General features: G+C 40.6%; 2 protein-coding genes across 2 annotated transcripts in view; one reads left to right on the top strand and one right to left on the bottom strand.

Moving 5' to 3' along the window:
• Positions 1 to 19,805, top strand: part of MAGI2 (membrane associated guanylate kinase, WW and PDZ domain containing 2) — a 1,152,561-nt gene that overhangs the window by 521,482 nt on the left and 611,274 nt on the right. The gene's annotated exons all lie outside the window — the stretch shown is intronic.
• Positions 11,697 to 13,963, bottom strand: LOC118666519 (small integral membrane protein 29-like). Its single transcript, XM_036328964.1, has 3 exons — positions 13,923 to 13,963; positions 12,540 to 12,966; positions 11,697 to 11,813 (listed from the first exon to the last, which is right to left on the bottom strand). Exons 1-3 carry the CDS (start codon positions 13,961 to 13,963, stop codon positions 11,697 to 11,699), a joined length of 585 nt encoding a protein of 194 aa, XP_036184857.1.

Raw genomic sequence — 19,805 nt, 5'->3', positions numbered from 1 at the left:
TTTAATTCTGCATTAATATCGAGAAGCACTGCGGGGTAACTGTTAGAGTGTCATCCCCATTCGCCAAGATTGCTAGTTCTCTCCCCAGTCAGGTCACATACGAGAATCAACCAATGGCTCTGGTCTGTGTGGCTCAGTTAGTTGGAGTGAGGTCCCTTGCATCAAAAGATTGCAGGTTTAATTCCCGGTCAGGGCACATACCTAGGTTGCAAGTTTGATAGCTGGTCGGGGCACATACAAGGGGCTACCAGTGGATGTCTTTCTCTCTCCATTCTCCTCTCTCTAAAAGTCCATGACTATGTCCTAGAGTTAGGATTAGCGGGAAAAATAGAATCATAAATAAGTGGGATGACAAATCAACCTCTCTCTCCCACTCCCCCCACCTTCCTCCCTCTCTAAAATCAACAAAAAAAATTCTAAAAACTATTAGAGAAGCACTATTGTAGAGGAACTTTTTATGAAGTTGTAGCCAATTTTGGAGACTACAGTTTGGCTAGTAACTCAGGAACAAATTGTGAATCGGAGGGTTGTTTCTTTTTCCCAGCTGTGGAATGGAAGCAGTTCTCCCTCCAGGTTGCCCATCTCTACGTGTCCAGGGAAAGAGAGGGAAATGAGCCTTACTAGAAGCTAATATCCTTCTTTTTCTTTGTCTTGAACCATCTCCTAATATGTACATTGGAGAGCAATGAAGTATGCAGCAGGAGAAACTGGAATTGAGTCTGGCTTCTGGCACATACTAGCCATATAAATTTGGACAGATTCCTTAGGCTTCTTAACCTCATTTTCCTCTTCTGTAAAATGGAAAAGTTGGCAAAGCTGTTTTGACATTAGAGATGAGGATTAGAAATGATCTCCTGCAGCACAGTTGGCACATATTATGCACTCAGTAAGTAAATAGAAGCTATAGCTAGCATTGCCTTACCTCAGTTTCCTGGTGGAATCTTGGGGAAAGCAGAGATATAATCTCTTCAAATGCCATCCTGTAGGTGTTTGCCTCAGGTGCTTTGGGGAGTGGACACTAAGATAATTGGTTTTACTTCCTGCTACCTGATTTCTAGAGGACACACTATTGAACATTGTGTGCTTTGCTCTCACACATACCTACATATTGAATAAAATACCCCTGGAGATACAAAGCAAAAGAAAAACTTAAGTTCTTGATATGATATTCCTTCTTCCAATAAAAGAAATGTAGGCCCCTTCCCAATAAGATTGTCAAGGAAGGTTAATGTCAGAGTTTGCTAGGGAAATAAGGCATCTCAGTGCTAAGATACAGAAGGAATTTAGCATAGGACCAGAAGAATTATAATCCAATAACAGTCCTCTGACTTTAAGAACTGCTATTACAGACCTGACTGGTGTGGCTCAGATGGTTGGATTGTTGTATACTGAAAGGTTGAGGGTTTGATTCTGGGTCAGGGTACATACCTAGGTTGTGAGTTCAATCCCTGATCAGGATGCATATGGGATGCAATTGATCCATGTTTCTCTCTCATATCCATGCTGCTGCTCTCTCTCTCCTTTCTCTTCCTCTCTAAAAGCAATAGACATATCCTCAGGCAAAGATGAGAGAGAGAGAGAAAACTGCTATTACATGATAATTCTTTTTAATCTGGGTGGATATTTTAGTATTGGAACTTATATACCATTATTACACTCCACTTGACAATTCTGTCTTAAAATATTATATAATGAAAAAATACAGGTAATAAAAGACAGATGTTCATAGAGGAATTGTATAGGTAAATCTCTTATTGTCTTAAAGACAACTTGAGAAAAATAAATTAAAATGTTCATCTTGGAAAATAGGAAAAGTATTTGATAAAAATTGTACACATAAATGTCAATATTAAGATACTCAGCCTGGCTGGTGTGGCTCAGTGAATGAGCATGGACCCATGAACCAGGAGTTCAGGTTTGATTCCAGGTCAGGGCACATACCTGGTTTGCGAGCTCAAATCCTAGTGCGGGGGTGGGTGCAGGAGGCAGCTGATCAATGATTCTCTCTCATCATTGATGTTTCTATCTCCCTCTCCCTCTCCCTTCCTCTCTGAAATAAAATTTAAAAAAAAGATACTCAACCTCTGCCAATCTGAATATTATTTTGTCATAGCAATATAAAAGGAAATAACAAGTGTTTGTTAAATTAACAAATTGGAGTCATAATTTATATTAATATTATTCTCTTTTACAACTAATTAATCACAATTTGATATTTAAATTCTTCCATGAAATGAACATTGCCACATTAAATTTGCCATTTTACCAGTCATAACTGCAGAGAAAAATAAGAACTCTTAATTAACTTTTAAAAATTCTCCATTTGATTACACAAACTTTAAAAATCTAATACAAAGCATGTACCAATAATGCCCTGAAAAAATGTATCTACTCATGACCACTAAAATTTTGCTGGCTTTCTTGGTTTTAAATAAATTCCATATAATCATTTTAGTGCTATAAGTCTTAATCTAGAAATGAATTTGTAATTAAAAAACAAAACAAGCCATTTATTTTTATATTTCTATGTAGATCATTTTAAGTAGGCCAAATTTTAAATTAATAAAATATTGAAATATTTATAGTTTATTGTTTTTATCATTTGTGACTCTGGTAGACTTGTGGTGAAATTATATTGAGAACTATATTGTGTTATTTTCTTGAAGCTAATTTTTAAATGTTTTATTCTGACATTGAATTGCACTTCTATTCTATGGGTTGATGGGTACCTTAAGCAAAGATTCAATATCTACTATGTGAAAGACTTTGACTAAATGCTGAAGACACAAATATATCTGTGCTTATGAGAAGCTCATAATTTAGTGTGGGAGACAGATATGCAAACAAGTGATCTCAATGTGACTGTTCACTACCATAGTAATATGAACATAGAGGAAGGAATAAATCATTCTACGGGAATAATGTAAACTTCACAGAGGTGTGGAAAATCTGGTTAAGATCTTGAACAATGACAATCAGTTGTAGAAAGAAGAAAGACGACTTTAAGCAGAAGAATCTATTGACTGAGATGCATAAAGAGTCTTATTTGCTTAGAAAATGGTGGTACAATTAGCACAGATGTGGGGCAACACAGAGAAAGAAGAGAATGCAGCCTTTTATAACAGAGAGGCTTCTTATGGCCACCTCCATAGTCATGGAACTATTTATTCTTTCCACCCAGATACACATGAAGTGATGTGTGTATCTAGTTTATAATAGGGAGAGAACTTAGGTATATATCATTGTTCTCAAGTATATCTGAGAATATGCAAACAATTTAGTATGGCAAAGAGTCAAAGAGACGGCTAGAAAAATAGAATAATTTTAAGTGCACTAAGTCTTGTGCATATGAGACTTTTTTAGTGGAAACCATGCATCACATTTCTATCATATCCCAGTTATTCATACCGCAAATAGTATTTATTGTGTGCCTACCATGTGCCAGACACTGTTCCAATTGCTTGTGATGCAGCAATGAACAAAACAGGAAAATACCCTGTTCTTTATGAAGGAGACCAACAATACTAAAGATAAATAGTGAAATAAATAATATGTTAGATAGCAATATCTACAAAGAGAAAAAAAATGTAGGAAAGAAAGGAGAACATGTTCCAAGTTAGGGCAAAAGGGAAAAGAGTTTTGGAGGGGAGGCCAGGGAAGGCAAACTAAAAATATGACTTTTTGATGGATGTGAGAGAACTATCCATGGGGGTAGAGAAATATAGCCTTGTTTGGAACATATAGGTTTGAGATACTTATAAGTCATTAGAGGATCAGTCAGATAGACAATTACATACATAGTTCTGGAATTCAGGAGTGAGGTCCATGGGAAAATGCACATTTGCGGGGGTCAACTGCTCATATGTGGTATTTAAAGCCACAGGTGTAATGGGATCATCTAAGGATTGAATATAGAGGGGAAAAAACACTTTCTTGACTAAGTACTGGGGCACATTTTTAATAGTTGAGGAGATAAGGGAAACAAAAACAAAACCTGGGAAATTACAGCCAGAAAGAGAGGAAGAAAACAAGGCAGAATGGTGTCTTCTAAGCCAAGTGAAGTGTTTCAGGAAAATGATCAACTGTGTCAGCTGCTGCTGCTGCTATGCTTTGTAAGATGAGGATTCACCAGTGTCCATTGGCTTTGGTGACATGGAGAATTCAGGAGGAGAGGAATGAAGACAGAATGCAGATAATTATTTTGTTTGTTTTGGTTTTTACTGTGAAAAAAAAATGTGAGAAACAGGACAGTAGCTGGAGGGGAAAGAAAGCCATGAAGTAGATTTTTTAAAAGATAAAAAATGTAGCATGTATGCAATAAAGATAATGAATGATGCATGAGAGAAGAGGAAATCGACATTTACGTAGAGAGAGGGGAGAATTTTAACTTATTTAAATAGGTGTTAGGAGGGGATGAGACCTAGAACACAGTGCAGCAGTGGGTTTTTCTACGTGCATGTGCTATCCATTCATGTTTGTAGGAACAAGGTAGCCCATGGGAGAAAGAGATATTTAGGTGGGGAGATCTGGTGGTGGGAACTTCTGATTGCTTTCTTCTGATTACAGCAACTTCTCCCCAAGAAGGAAGCAAGATTATGGTGGAGGAGGTATCAGATTTTGAGAAGAAATGAGAAGTTGGCAAGTCTAGGAGAGTGGCAAAGGAGTGGTCTAAAGAAATATAGAATGACTGATGGGTAGTGTCAAGGGCCCACTTAAAATTTGTGGTCATTTTTCTCTAGCCACATTGAGCAATACAAGTAAGACATTCAAAAGACAGAGAGTTGGATTTAATTATTGTTGTGTGTATGAACATAGGAGCAAGGAAGTCAAAGTGAATGCATTAAAGTGACTACAATGATAAGAGAATTTAAGTTGGGTAGAGAATTAGGTGCCAGGAGTGAAGTGAGAGACCGTGGAATCTGGGTGGGACCAGCAGGTTGAAGATTTCCACTGGATCAAAGGGTGGTTATTGTAGAGGAGAGGAATCCCATAGTTGTCTCTTGAGAAGTATCTGATGCCAGATTCTTCCACAATACTCTCAGGTGCCATAATGTTCCATTAAGATTGTCTTATTTTAAAGATTACCCTCATTTTGTGCAAACATGACTGCCAAATGCTTGTATTACTGTCCATTGTCATTATTTGGTCTATTCTCTGAACAACTGGCAAAATGCACGGGCTGATGTTGCAGCTGCTCCTCTGTTCCCAATTGCCTCAGGAGAGAAAAAAAGTCCCTAAAAAAACTTTACAAGTTAATGGAAGAATAAACAGTTGTTGACAGTGTGTAATTATGAACCCATATCATTGATATTACCAGACTGATGCTTGAATTTACTTCTGCATTGATAGAAGCACTCCAGTCTTTATAATAATGACAGTGGGGAATAATATCTGGATCCCAGAACTGGGTCTCTGTGTGGCTGCTTAGCTCTGATCTCCTGCCTGATTCTTGCCAGTCTTTTCCTTTGGGGTAGTTGGGCTCGCTTCTCACACCCTCCTTTGGCCAGCACGCACATCCGTCTGACAAATCTCATTGGGAAACCTGTTTCTCTTCTGCCTGAGTGTAAGTGACCCCAAGCAACTGGGCCGTATTCTTCCTAAAGAGCCTTGAGGCACTCTCTGGTGGTTAAAATTTGTTTCTAAGACTCTTAAGATTACCCCTGGTCCTAATATGGTGTTTTGGGTAACAAGCAAAATGAAAAAGAAACACAATATTATGAAAAATATCATCCATCATTTTTTTCATGACAGAGACTCATCTTTCTCCAATCAGATCAATTGGATTTTGAGCTAAAAAATAAATACTGGATGTTTAGCCAAATATATTGTAGAATTCTGATTGTAAAATGGAACAAGCCAGAATCCTGTGATATCCACAGTACAAATTTGCCTATAAAACAAAGCAGCACACTTGATGCAATTCTTCGGTGTTTGCTAAGGTCAGACTTGTTTGCTGAGCTGGGTGATAGACACATTTGGGTGACCAAAGAAAGGTAGTTACACTTCAAAATTTTACTTCAAACTGTAGACCTTTGTAATATGCTACTTATATTCATGGCAGAACTAGGTATTAGCATGTTCCACCAAACATATCATCAACTGGTGCCTGACATTTTATCAAATCAGATATGAATCAGATCTTCAGAGGTGTTTGTGCACTGTGTAGATGTATAGGCCTTTACTCATGAAGATACACAATAGGCCCCAAATTACGATTTTTTGTTATCACATATTCTGGATGCTTTCTTATCTTTAGTGAAATGAATATTAAAACCTATAGCTTATAAACTCTTTGAAACATGCTTAAAAGTAAAAGCAAACAAACATTTTTATACAATTCAACCTTCCCATTACAAATATAGCAAACATTAAACTATCCCTTTATATACAGGAATATTTGAAACATTCCAGTACATGTTTTTACAAAAACAAATGAGACCAGGTGATTTTCAGAAGCTGCCATATCTAGGTTACCACCAAGGCCAGAGCTAGAATCCAGAACTCCTAATTTCTTGTTTAGTATGTTTCTCCCACACAATTACAGGAAGTTATTATTATTATTTTTTATTTTTAAATCCTTGCCTGAGGATATATTTATTGATTTTAGAGAGGGAGGGGAAGAGAGAGAGAAACATCAATGTGAGAGAGAAACTGATTAGTTGCCTCTCATATGAGCCCTGACTGGGGATCAGGCCTGCAACCTAGGTATGTGCCCCAACTTGGGAATAAAGCCCACAGCCTTTTTAGTGTACTTGGTGATGCTCCAACCAACTGAGCTACTCGGCAGGGGCAGAAAGGTATTCTTAAGCTCAGAATCATTTAGTATCACCCCCACTATGATAAATTCTTATCCTTTTATAAAAGTGCATTATTAAACATCCAGTCTTCAAATGCTCTGCTAACTTAAGTAATAAGGTGTCAAACATAGTACAAATGATATTACCGTGGCCTGCAAAGGTTGAATTTCAGTACATGTAAAAGCAAATCCTGATCCTTATAATACATCTTTCATAATAGAGACCATTTGTCAAGGTGCATAAAGGCATGTTAGAGCAATGAGGGGCATTAAAGCAAATAACTTGGTAACTCCAATAGAAATGAACGCCCTCACTTAATGCAAGCTGATCTGAAATGTTAGGATATTTGCCTTCATTCTTTGGTTTGTTTAAATTTGTTTAAAAAAGAAGATGCATGTAGTGAAGGAAGCTGACATGGGCCATGGTTAGTTTGAAAACTATTTTAATCTGTTTTAGTGAATCACTTAGAATTCATATTTAAACATGAAATCTAATTTTCCAATTAATTTCACAAGAGATGCTTTTTATATTGATTGCCCAAGTGGTCTCACTATTTGTGTCAGGAATATCTAACAATATTTATCTTGTTAGCATTACCAAGCAGTTCCCTTAAAATTAGTGTTTGCTGCTAAACTTGACACAGTTTTGAGCATCTAAGGATTCAGAGTAGTTCAACAGGCACTACTCAAATGATTTTAACTTAATATAAAAATGTTTGGCAAGTCCATGACCTTCACAGTGGACATTGGAAATATAATTTGTTTCCTTTGACTTAATTATCACCAACTATTTTATTAACTTTCAGTTTTCTTTTATTTTTATATTTACCTCTATTCACCATTTTCATCTTTTCCTAATACCCAAATTTCCATCAGTTATCTTTGGCTGAGGAACTTTTTTTACTATTTCTTGTGGTATGGATCTGCACACTACAGTGATGGTTTCACTTAATTTTTATCTGAAACATCTTTATTTCATCTTCAGTCTTAAAGGATATTTTTATTAGATATAAAATTCTCATTGGACCGTTTTGTTTTTCCTTTCATTTTTAGACTCCATTTTTTCTAAGGACAACTTAGCTGTCATTTGTAACCACATTTTATTATGTAATAACTAGAGGCCCAGTGCATGAATTTGTGTACCTGTGGGGTCCCCTGGCCTAGCCTGTGGGATCGGGCCAAAACCAGCTCTCTGACATCCCCTGAAAGGTCCCGGATTGCGAGAGGGCACAGGCTAGGCCGAGACCCCACTGGTACATAATCAGGGCCAGGGAGGGACATGGGAGGTTGGCCAGCCAAGGAAGGACCGTTGGAAGGTCTCCAAGGTGTGTCTGACCTGTCCTCAGTCCCGATCGGCTAGACCCCAGCAGCAAGCTAACCTACCGGTTGGAGAGTCTGCCCCCCTGGTGGTCAGTGCACGTCATAGCGACTGGTCTACTGTCTGCCCCTGGTGGTCAGTGCATGTCACAGCGAGCAGTTGAGCGGCCTTAGCATATCATTAGCCTATTACATTTTGATTGGTTGAATGGACAACCAGACGACCAGACACTTAGCATATTAGGCTTTTATTATATAAGACTAGAGGCCCGGTGCACAAAAATTTATGAACTCGGGGGGAGGGGGAGGGTTGGAAATCCCTCAGCCCAGCCTGTGCCCTCTCACAGTCTGGGACCCCTCAGGGGATGCCTACCTGCTGGCTTAAGCCCGCTCCCCGGGGGATGGGGCCTAAGATGGCAATCAGACATCCCTCTGGCAGCCCGGCAGCCCTCGGGGGATGTCCACTTGCCAGCAGGAGCAGGCCTAAACTGCAGCCGGACATCCTTAGCGCTGCTGAGGAGGCAGGAGAGGCTTCCACCACCACCGCTGTACTGGCAGCCATCAGCCTGGCTTGTGGCTGAACAGAGCTCCTCCCATGTGAGAGCGCCCTGACCACCAGGGGGCAGCTCCTGCATTGAGCGTCTGCCCCCTGGTGGTCAGTGTGTGTCATAGTGACCATTCATTCCCAGTTCTTCTGCTGTTAGGGTCAGTTTTCATATTACCCTTTTACTATATAGGATAGAGGCCTGGTGCACGGGTGGGGGCCGGCTGGTTTGCCCTGAAGGGTGTCCCGGGTCAGGGTGGGGGTCCCGCTTGGGTGCCTGGCCAGCCTGGATGAGGGGATGATGGCTGTTTGCAGCTGGTCACACCCCCTTCAGGGTGGGGGTCCCCACTGGGGTGCCTGTCCAGTCTGGGTGAAGGGCTGAGGGCCATTTTCAGGCTGCCGGGCAACTGAAGCTCCCAGCCTCTTTTTTTTTTCTTTTTTTTTAGTCTGGGATTTATTTACCTTCTATGGCTGTCACTTGAGCTGAGAACCGGCTCCAGCTCTGAGGATGTGGCTGGCTGAAAGCAGGTACCTGGGTTTGTTTAGCTTCTATAATTGAAACTCTGTTGCCATCACTGGCGCTCTAAGCTCTGAGCCTGCTAGCATCTGAAAGCAGGTTTCTGGGTTTGTTTAGCTTCTATATTTGCAACATTGTTACATCTGGAGCTCAGACCTGGGCTGCGGCAAGCGGGGAACCTTGGCTTCCTCCGTCACTGTAGCAAGCAAGCCTCATGTTCGCTTCAGCTGCGTGGCTGCCGGCCGCCATCTTGGTTGGCAGTTAATTTGCATCTCTGGCTGATTAGCCAATGGGAAGGGTAGCATAGTTACGGTTAATTACCATGTTTCTCTATTATTAGGTAGGATGTGTCATTTTATCTGACTGTTTAAATTGTTTCTCTTATTTTAGGAGGTTCAACTATTTGAGTATGATTTGAATTTTAAAAATTCTTGATGTTTTCTCAACTGCTTAAATCTGTAAATTTATGATTCTTATAAATTTGAGAAACTTTATCCATTATTTTAATATTTACAATATTTTTGCTCCCGCTCTTTTTCCCCCACCTATAACTAAGGATACTTATGTTACACTTTTTAATGTTGCACCACAAATTACAGGGTTCTGTTTCTTTCATTTAATTTTTTTAATCTTGTAACCTCAAACTGGATCATTTCTACCAGTTTTACTGATACTGATTCTTTGGTCTGTTTTCTCTAATCTGCTCTTAAGCCCAGCTAGTGAATTTTTTCTTTCAGATATTAAATTTTTAATTTTTAAAAATTTTTAGTTTTTATTCCTCTGCTGAGATTTCCTATCTGTACCTTGTTATTATTTTACTTTATGTCCTCATACATAATTATAATGGGCACTTTAAAATAATTATCAGCTAATTCCATCACATGGGCCATCTTGTGGTGATGTTCATTGATTCCTTTTATTCTTGACTTTGGGTGACATTTTCTTGTTTCTTCATATCTCTAATTGTATACTGAATATTACTCTGTTTTCTGCTATGTTCTTCTGAAAAGTGTTTATTTTTGTTTTAGTGGGTTCTTAATCATGCTGAAGTTCCAAACTGCATTATATGTTCAAAACCAGACTTGTTCTCACTCTTGTGTTATGTAAATAGCTGCTGAAATGTTTATTCTTTTTAGCTTTAAACAGGCTGCTTGGACTCTGCTTATATACATGTAGTTCATGAATAAGCCAGATATTTGAGCAGAATTTGAAGCTTTCTTCTGTGACTGTTTCCTTTTCAGATGAGAAAGAGGAAAGAAGACCTTGACAACTAACAACTGGCCTAGAAGTAACAGGTCGATTTTCTGTGGCCAGGAGTTAGCTAGACACTCACAATAGGCTGTAGAATTCTATTGCTTAAGATAAAAAGAAAATCTCAGAATACAAATATCAGCTAGTGCTAGTCTGTGGCCATGATGAATCAAGACAAAAATAAGATCACTCTAATAATCATATCCAAAATCAGACAAAAACAAGAACATTGTCCAATCCATAAAAATGTGTCCAATCCATAAAAGTGACTAAACCCGCTCCCCCCTCCCCGCTAATATGACTACTGCTTCATTAGCAATCTTAAGAAACATTAAGATGGCCAAACCTTTACTTCTTCCTAATACCATCAAATCTAGAGCAAAACCCAGCTTCTTGAACCGTCCCCTAAAGAACATAGTACAAGCCCAAATTCTAGAATAGGTGAGATGATAACCCATTGTTCCTCATGGTGTGTGTTCTCATTTCTCATTCAATAAATCCATTTTTGGTCACCAGGTGTTTTCCTTGATCTTTGGTTAAAGCAGCGGTTCTCAACCTGTGGGTCGCGACCCCTTTGGGGGTCGAACAACCCTTTCACAGGGGTTGCCTAAGATCCTCGGAAAACACATATATAATTACATATTGTTTTTGTGATTAATCACTATGCTTTAATTATGTTCATTTTGTAACAATGAAAATACATCCTGCATATCAGATATTTATATTACGATTCATAACAGTAGCAAAATTACAGTTATGAAGTAGCAACGAAAATAATTTTATGGTTGGGGGTCACCACAACATGAGGAACTGTATTAAAGGGTCACGGCATGAGGAAGGTTGAGAAGGTTGAGAAGGGTTAAAGGGTAATGGCACAGAATGTCCTCTTTAATTTCTCAGGAACTAGTACTCCCTAAATTGACCTCTGATTTTTCAAGTCACTTAAGCTATCTGACTTCTAGTCACTCTACACTCTCCTGTGTGTTCTTCCTTGAGGCAAAAGCAGTAAGAATCCTAGGAAACGCATTAGTACCATTCTTTTTTTCCAGTTTCTGCCTACTTGTGGTTGGTTCCTAGTGCCTTCAGAAGATCTTTTACTGTCATTTTCCCAGTATTTATAATGTTATCTCTAAGAGGTTGTTCTCACATGAATTTACATTTATTAAAGAATACATTATTATTTTTTTGTTACTAGAAAATATTACTTTGTGTCTTGTAATCTATTCCTACATAGGCAAACTCATTATGATAACACAATTTAGTAGTACCCATTATACATCATTGTAGTGAGTAGGCATAGAGTTATAGTTGCTAAATGAGTAATTTGGAAACTTAAGAGTGCCAAATATATCATTTACTGTGAGGCTTGCTGGACTTTCACCATCCTTCTGTTGGGTAGGAATCAAAAGACTTATTCAAACAGTACAATTCTAAGAGTTTCCAGGTCTAATTTTAGAATTATTTAAAATTATCATTATAGTAAGTATATCGATCTGACCCACAAATATGTTGCTAGAAAATATCATTGACAAAACTTGTAACCAGTGCTTTTGGGAAAATAATGTGTCACTAGAACTAAACGATATCTTGAAATTGAATTTGATGTGAGCATTAATTTTCTCAAACTTTTTACAAAGCTTTGTACTTAACTGTTATATATCAGGAAACAAGTCACTGTTTTATTTCTAATAGGAACCAAGGCCTCTAGAAGGACATTCTTTCCTTTATCATTTAAAGTCCAAAGTGGTCTCCTGTGGGATATATTTGTCTGGGTTCTGTCTGGAAAGACAAAGGTAACATTACTTTTAAAGTTTCTCCTGGTGTAACTTGTGGGTAATATACATCATTATTCATGTAGATCAAGACATGAGATTTAGAGATACCTTTATGTTTCTTTGGCCATTGCACATATTGATGTGTTGTGTTTTTTTTAACCACAAAACATTTTATTTACAAAATATGTATACTGAAGACTATACATCAGGCCCTGTCACCATGGGAAGCTCCCAAGCCAAGTCAGGGAGGGCTAAAGGGGCCCACAGGGCAAAGCTCTGCCCACCCCAAGAGAAAAAACCCCCAGTGCCTGGGAGCAGGCTCAGCCCACAAAGGCCTACAGATGGAGGGGGATGGGTAGGAGGAGTGGAGACCCGGTGCCCAGCAGGGGGCTCGGTGGGCAGGTGGGAGGGGAAGCAGCAGGCGGCAGGACCCCATGGTTCTGAAGGTGAGAGTGTCAGGTCCAGCAAGGGCATCCACTTGTGCTGGTAGCCACTCTGCCAGCCGTGCACCACCTTTGGGTCTCCCACGTCAGAGAGTAGCTCCTGCTCAGCCTCATGCAGCTCCTCAGTGGGGTCATAGCTGTACATGGGGAGCAGGTGATGGTGAAACCTGTCCCCCCGCTTTTTCTTCTGGACATACATTACCACAGCCACCACCACCCCGATCAGGGTGATGAGGAAGAAAGGGCCCAACACATAGCCCACCATAGAGTCGCTGTTGGCCTGGGGGGCATTGGGCACTGTGGTGTTACTCAAGACATCAGGACTGTGTAGTCAGCATGGGCAGTGCCTCGGGAGGGCGCCTCCACTGGGCTCCCTCCTGCCGCTGCAGCCCAGACAGGAACGCCCTCGCTTGGCTCCCGGGCCCATATTGATGTGTTTTAAAGTATAAACAATTCTTTTGCCCGGGCAGTGTGGCTCAGTGGTTGTGTGTCAGTCTATGAACCATGAGGTCACTGTTCAATTCCTGGTCAGGACATATGCCCTGGTGAGGCTTGATCCCCAGTGGAGGGCATGCAGGAGGCAGCCAATCAATGATTCTCTTTCATCATTGATTCTCTTTCATCATTGATGTTTCTATCTCGTTTTCCCTTTCCCTTCCTATCTCTGAAATCAGTAAAAACATATATTTTTATTTTTATTTTTTTTAAAATATATTTTATTGATTTTTTACAGAGAGGAAGGGAGAGAGATAGAGAGCCAGAAACATTGATGGGAGAGAAACATCGATCAGCCGCCTCCTGCACATCCCCCACTGGGGATGTGCCCGCAGCCCAGGTACATGCCCTTGACCGGAATCGAACCCGGGACCCCTCAGTCCTCAGGCCGACGCTCTATCCACTGAGCCAAACCGGTTTCGGCAAAAAAAAAACACATATATTTTTAAAAGTAAATGATTATATACATTATATCTGCCTTATGTCAGCATAGACATTTTTATAACAGTTTTTGGAAGTGTGAATATTCTCTTTTTTTGGAATAGAGAATATTGTAAAGGCTAATAAGATTACACCTGCCCTGTTGCCCTCTTGCCCCACACCCAGTACTCTAATGGTCCCCTTAGCCTACTCTATCCTTATATCCTTTCAGAAGATATATTGCTTTCTCCCACACTGCATATTTATATTGTATTTACTTATATTCATTGTTTATATTATGCTTATGTGTATTGTCTAACTCCTCCTGCTAGAATGCAGAGTCCACAAAGGTAGGGATATTTGCCTGTTTTGTTCACTAAAGTCATCTCGTGAATCTAGAGTCATATTTGACATGTAAAAGTTCCTCTCCATATATTAAATGAACAGATAAAAAGAAATAGTTTATATAAGACAAATATTTCTGTACTTTTAATGTAGGCCTTCTACATTCTAATTTAGAGGATGTAGTAGAAGATCTCCCTGCCTCCTTCTTGTCCCTTCCACTTAATCTGTCTGCCAGAGTCATCTACATAAAGTACAACCAGATCTTTTTAAATCGCTCTTCCAAAATTGTTAACACCTCCCCAGTGTCTTCAAAATGAAATCCAAACTCCCTAACTTGGCATTTGAGGCCTTCTGCAATCTCTCCTTCTTCTGCCAACAACTTCATCAATCAACACTCCCCTTGTGCTTCAGTTTTTCTTGATGTGATCTTTGGGCGTGTTTTTTCGTCGCTTCATGTAAATGTCGTCTTTGTGCTGTGGCCTATCCTGATTACCTCATTTAAAATGGGACCACATTCCCCATCCTCCTTACTCAGTTTTACTTTTCTCCATTGCACTTACCACCTTCCAATACACTGTATACTTTACCTACTTTCTATATTTATTTCCCGTTTTCTCCCCAGAACATAAGCTCCGTGAGAACAAAGCTTTATGCTTAAGTTCTCTGTAATATCACCAGTGTTTAGAATAGTGCCCTACCTCCATATGATGGCCATCTTTTCCCCTCCACTTAGATGTCCCTATCTGTTTGCCGTGGCCTTGCTTAAATGCCAGCCCTTCTGAAAAGATTTCCTGCTGTCCTGAACTCAGGTGAAGATGATCTCTCCTCTGAACACTGATAGCATTTAACCAAAACCTACTTTCATATTGCTTGTATTTTGGTTATTTATGCACATGTCTTATTTTTTCCTACAAGTGTGTCTTAACAGGTTTCATCACTAACATCTTCGCAATCTCAGTGAGAGGGTGCAGTCCAGGCTGAGGGACCCCACCAGTGCACGATTGGGCCGGGGCGGGTCGCGGGAAGGCTCCAGAGGTGCCCGGCCCATCTCGCTCAGTGCTCAGTCCTGATCAGCTAGACCCCAGCAGCAAGCTAACCTACTGGTCGGAGCATCTGCCCCCTGGTGGTCAGTGTATGTCATAGTGAGTGGTTGAGCAGCCTTAGCACATCATTAGCATATTAAGCTTTGATTAGTTGTTGGGTTTTTCTGCCATTCAGTCTATTTGCATATTACCCTGTTATTATATAGGATGATTTGAATAAGGCAAAACCTCTATGAAAAGGGATTTTGATTTTAAGCTTATTTTGGGGGGAAATTAATTATGTTTTAAACTCAATGGACTGAAAATATCCAATAAGGAAAAATAAATGTACATTGACATATTTTATTTCATATTCAGAGCCTAGACTAAGTTCTGTCATTGACTTTTTTCACGTCACAGAAATTTCCATCTTCTAGGCATCTGTGCCTTACAAATTGTTTATTCACCAACTAATGCCCTGTCAAGTTGTTGGAAATAGAATTAAGATTTGTAATATAATTTCTAATAGAATTAACAAAAATATAATTAAAGATACAAAGAACATGGGATTGATATCAAACAATATATGTAGATTTATTATCATTTGAGTGCTTTATTTTTCTATAATGTATCTTGACATTAATTAATTATTTTATATTCAGTAGGACTGGGAGCAATGCTAGGGCAGTGCTACAAAAGGTCATAGGACTGAAAGCAAATTTGAGGAAGTTCTTACATCTCTTTATTCTCAAATTCCAAACAAAAGCCTCTATCACTGGATTATATTTGATTCCAAAGCTTTCTTTTATCATCATTTGCTTTACATATGCTGTCAATGAACTAAAAAATCTTGGTTTTAAGGAGGAGTAATTTATAATACTTGTTTTTAAGGAAGTATTTCCTCCTCAGCCTCCTCCTCTCTTCTCTTTCTCCTCCTCCTCCTCCTCCTCCTCCTCCTCCTCCTCCCCCATTTCCTCCTTGACATCCTTTCCCTCCTTCCCATTTTTCTTTTCTTCTCCTTCTCCTCCAGCTCTTCTCCTCCTCCTGCTCGTCTATTCAAGGGAAGAGTATTTTCAAAGTAACTAAACTGGGCCTCACTCGCTGGAAAACTAATAGCTGGTATATTCTATTTCTTGAGGCTAGTTGAAAGCTAATGTTAAAGAAGTTATAACTCTGATGGAATAATGCTCAAAGTCTCAAATGAATGTGTCTCGGAGAAATGATTGATATTGAACCCGGATAGCATCATGAAATTTTAAAGTGCGCCAGTTGAGTAGCCATATGGTGAGATGCAGTAAAATGCACTTTTCAAACTTTTCATGTAAAAACTTAAAATCTTGGCTTAGAACAAGAGTTTACTGCCTTCCCACCTGTTCCCATGTCGCTGAAAGCCTTTGGCAGGAAACCAGGCCCTGTGCTAACTTCCAGTGACACATACTCATTCTTGCTTCCTTCAGCTCTGTGCCCAGCCCAGCTCAGCCACCACAGATGCAGCTATGCTTAGAGCAAACCAAACCTACTAGTGAGATCAGGGTGGGTCTGCTGGAGACACTGCCAGGTGGAGCAGTTCCTAGGATTGTGGACTCCTTGATCCCCAAACCTACTGAGGACCAGTATTAGAAATTTTACAAGCAGAAAACTAGATATCCCTGAAGTACCCTTTTTTAGAGAATGCTTTTTCCTCTGGTTTAGTCCTCTATCCCTACTATTGCCAACCTCTTGTTAATGGACTCCATTTCTAAGGTTGCTAACACCTCATCTGATTCCCATAATGACTGGCACACAGTGGTTTTCAGTAAATATTTATTGGGTGTATGAATAAAAATGAATAAATGATTCAAATGGTTAATTTCCTATATGACCCTTTGTACTACAGAACTAAACTGGTAGTAAAATGATACTGTTTTCCAGTTTAGCTTAGGCCTCAGGGAATCACTGTATAAAATCTTAATTATTTGATTTTCTTAGAGAGAAATCAATAGTACCAGGTCAGAATTTAAAGATCGTTTTTTGCATTGTTACCACCTTGGCAATGGTACCAGCCATTTATAAGCCACAAGAATTCTTTTGAAAATGAGGAAAACCGCCCAGTTTAAGCACAGTGAACATTATCATCAACCTGACTCTGACATGCCTGACTGTGAGGCTTCAGTGCTCTTGGTACATTTCCTCTAATCTGTCATTTGGATTCCCTTTTTGACATTTGGAAGGTCTTAGGAATTGATTACTGGTCCTGAAACTATCATGATCACCAGTGGCAAAATATAACACAAAAATGTTATATGATTCTTCTTGTATCTTTTATTGTTATCAGAAAACATTAAGTTGTTCCATGCCACATTATAATTTATCCAATTGTGTCTTCTTTTTTATTGTGTAGTGAAAATGGAGGGAATTGGGAGTGGGGAATAGGGAGAAAAGAGGCAGAGAATTAATGTGCCTTATATAAAATCAGAAAACCATCAGACTAAATCAAAACGAAATATCTGTATAGAACATTAAAACCTGTACTTTAGAACAATGTGCGTTAAAAACAAATTGAGGTGCTAGTTGTATAGAAGAAAATCCAAATGCAAATGAGGAAAAGATAGCTATAAAATGTAGGTTGGTTGGCTGCTGTTCTGCCCAAGAAGCACTAGCTGGCATTAGTGTGAAATTTAAATTCACTTCTGTGCTGGTGATTGCCTCTTTGGAGCTCATTAAGCATTCTTTGGCACCAAATTTCAGACTGAGTAAAACCATGGAGCGTGATCTAGGCAGAAATTAACCTCAGGGTCTATAAGCTCCTGTAACTGAGCCTATAAGAAGTTGATAATTTGTCCTGGAAGAAGATTCTCAGAAAGGGTAGAGCTTGGGGGAACTTAGAGTTTGACTCTCACAGCTGGATATGAAGCCAATAGCGTTATGGGGCTTTGACTATATTAGTATTACCTTCTTTGGGGTGGTACACTAATCTTTTGAGCTTCATCATTTCAGTTTCTGCTTGAGAGCTGGCTCTTCAAAAACTTTAAGTGACAATGACAGTCTACAAAATTGCTCTCTGAGAACAATTAAACAAAGTCAGAAGGCATGTAATATTTTTAGCAGTGGGTAAAAGGGATCATTTAACGATGACAGAGTGAAGCTCATAGCTTTTAAAATTGCTCCGACAGATCTGATTGATGTGACAGGGTTGAGATGATGGTTGGTTTCTACAGGCTAGCTCAGCCCAGATGGTATGCGGAGGAAACTGCTGATATAATGGATACGAACTTAGGAACAACAAGGAATTACTCTTGACAAGAAAGTATCTTCTTGTTATTCAACAGGTGATTGCAGAAGAGATACATTGAAAATCATGTTAATGACAGCATTATGCACTAATAAAGTAGAACAGGGAGAAAAAAAAAGCAATATTTAAAAAAGACAGAAGAGTAAAATACCAAACATACAAATTTCTGGATATCACAGTTATATTGGTAATAACTTATTGAAATGAAGGAGTTAGGAAGTGGTCATCCTATTTAATAATAGACAAACATGGTAATTAACTGTAACTTCGCTACCCTTCCCATCGGCTAATCTGGGTGATATGCAAATTAACTGCCAACCAAGATGGCGGCCGGCAGCCAGGCAGCTGAAGAGAACAGGAGGCTTGCTTGCTCCAGTGATGGAGGAAGCCAACGTTCCCCGCCTGCTGCTGCCGGCCTCTGAGCTGCAGTCTAAGAAACATTGTTGCAATTATAGACGGTAAATAAACCCCAGAAACCTGCTTTCAGCCAGCTTCGGCCTCAGAGCTTAGAGTGGCAGTGATGGCAACAATGTTTCAATTATAGAAGCCAAACAAACCAAGATACCTGCTTTCAGCAGCCGAGGTCTCAGAGCTGGAGCTGAGCCTCAGAGCTAAAGCCGGCTCTCAGTTCCAGTGACAGCCATAGAGGTAAATAAATCCCAGAATTAAAAAAAAAAAAGGAGAGGTTGGGAGCTTCAGTCACCCAGCAGCCTGAAAATGGCCCTCAGCCCCTCACCCAGACTGGCCAGGCACCCCAGTCGAGACCCTCACCCTGAAGGGGGTGTGACCAGCTGCAAACAGCCATCATCCCTTCATCCAGGCTGGCCAGGCACCCAAGTGGGACCCCCACCCTGATCCGGGAAACCCTTCAGGGCAAACCAGCAGGCCCCCAACTGTGCACCAGGCCTCTATCCTATATAGTAAAAGGGTAATATGCCTCCCAGCACCGGGATCAGCGGAGCAGCGAGGCCTCCCAGCACTGGGATCAGCAGAGCCCCGAGGCCTCCTGGCCCCTGGTGCAGGGTGACAGGGGGCAGCGCCCAAACCCCCTGATCGCCTTGTGGCTCTGTGTGTGTGACAGGGGGCAGGGTCACAACCTCCCTATCCACCCTGCTCTGTTTGTGACAGGGGAAGGCGCCCCAACCCCCTGATCGGCCCTGCTCTGTGCATGACAGGGGGGAGTTCCCCAACCCCCTGATCGGCCCTGCTCTGTGCGTGACATGGGGGAGCTCCCCAATCCCCTGATCGGCCCTGCTCAGTGTGTGACAGGGTACGGAGCCCCAATCCTCCTGATGGGCCCTGCTCTGTGCGTGACGGAGCAGCGCCGCAACCCCCAATCGGCTGGCTCTGTATGTGACGGGGTGGTGCCACAACCCCCTGATCTGCCCTGCTCTGTGCATGACAAGGGGTGGCTCCGCAACCTCCCCATCAGCCCTGCCTTGAGTGTGACGGGGGCAGCGCCCCAACCCCCCAATCGGCCCTACCCTGAACATGACTGGGGGTGGCATCACAACCTCCCGATCCGCCCTGCTCTGTGCATGACAGCGTGCGGCACCCCAACTCCCCAATTGGCCCTGCTCTGAGCCTGACCAAGGGCTGTGGGGCAGGC

The sequence above is a fragment of the Myotis myotis genome, unplaced genomic scaffold, assembly GCF_014108235.1.
Source record: "Myotis myotis isolate mMyoMyo1 unplaced genomic scaffold, mMyoMyo1.p scaffold_m19_p_11, whole genome shotgun sequence".
Taxonomy (NCBI): domain Eukaryota; kingdom Metazoa; phylum Chordata; class Mammalia; order Chiroptera; family Vespertilionidae; genus Myotis; species Myotis myotis.
The sequence above is the reverse complement of the archived record's forward strand: the minus strand, read 5'-3'. Positions and strand labels throughout refer to the sequence as shown.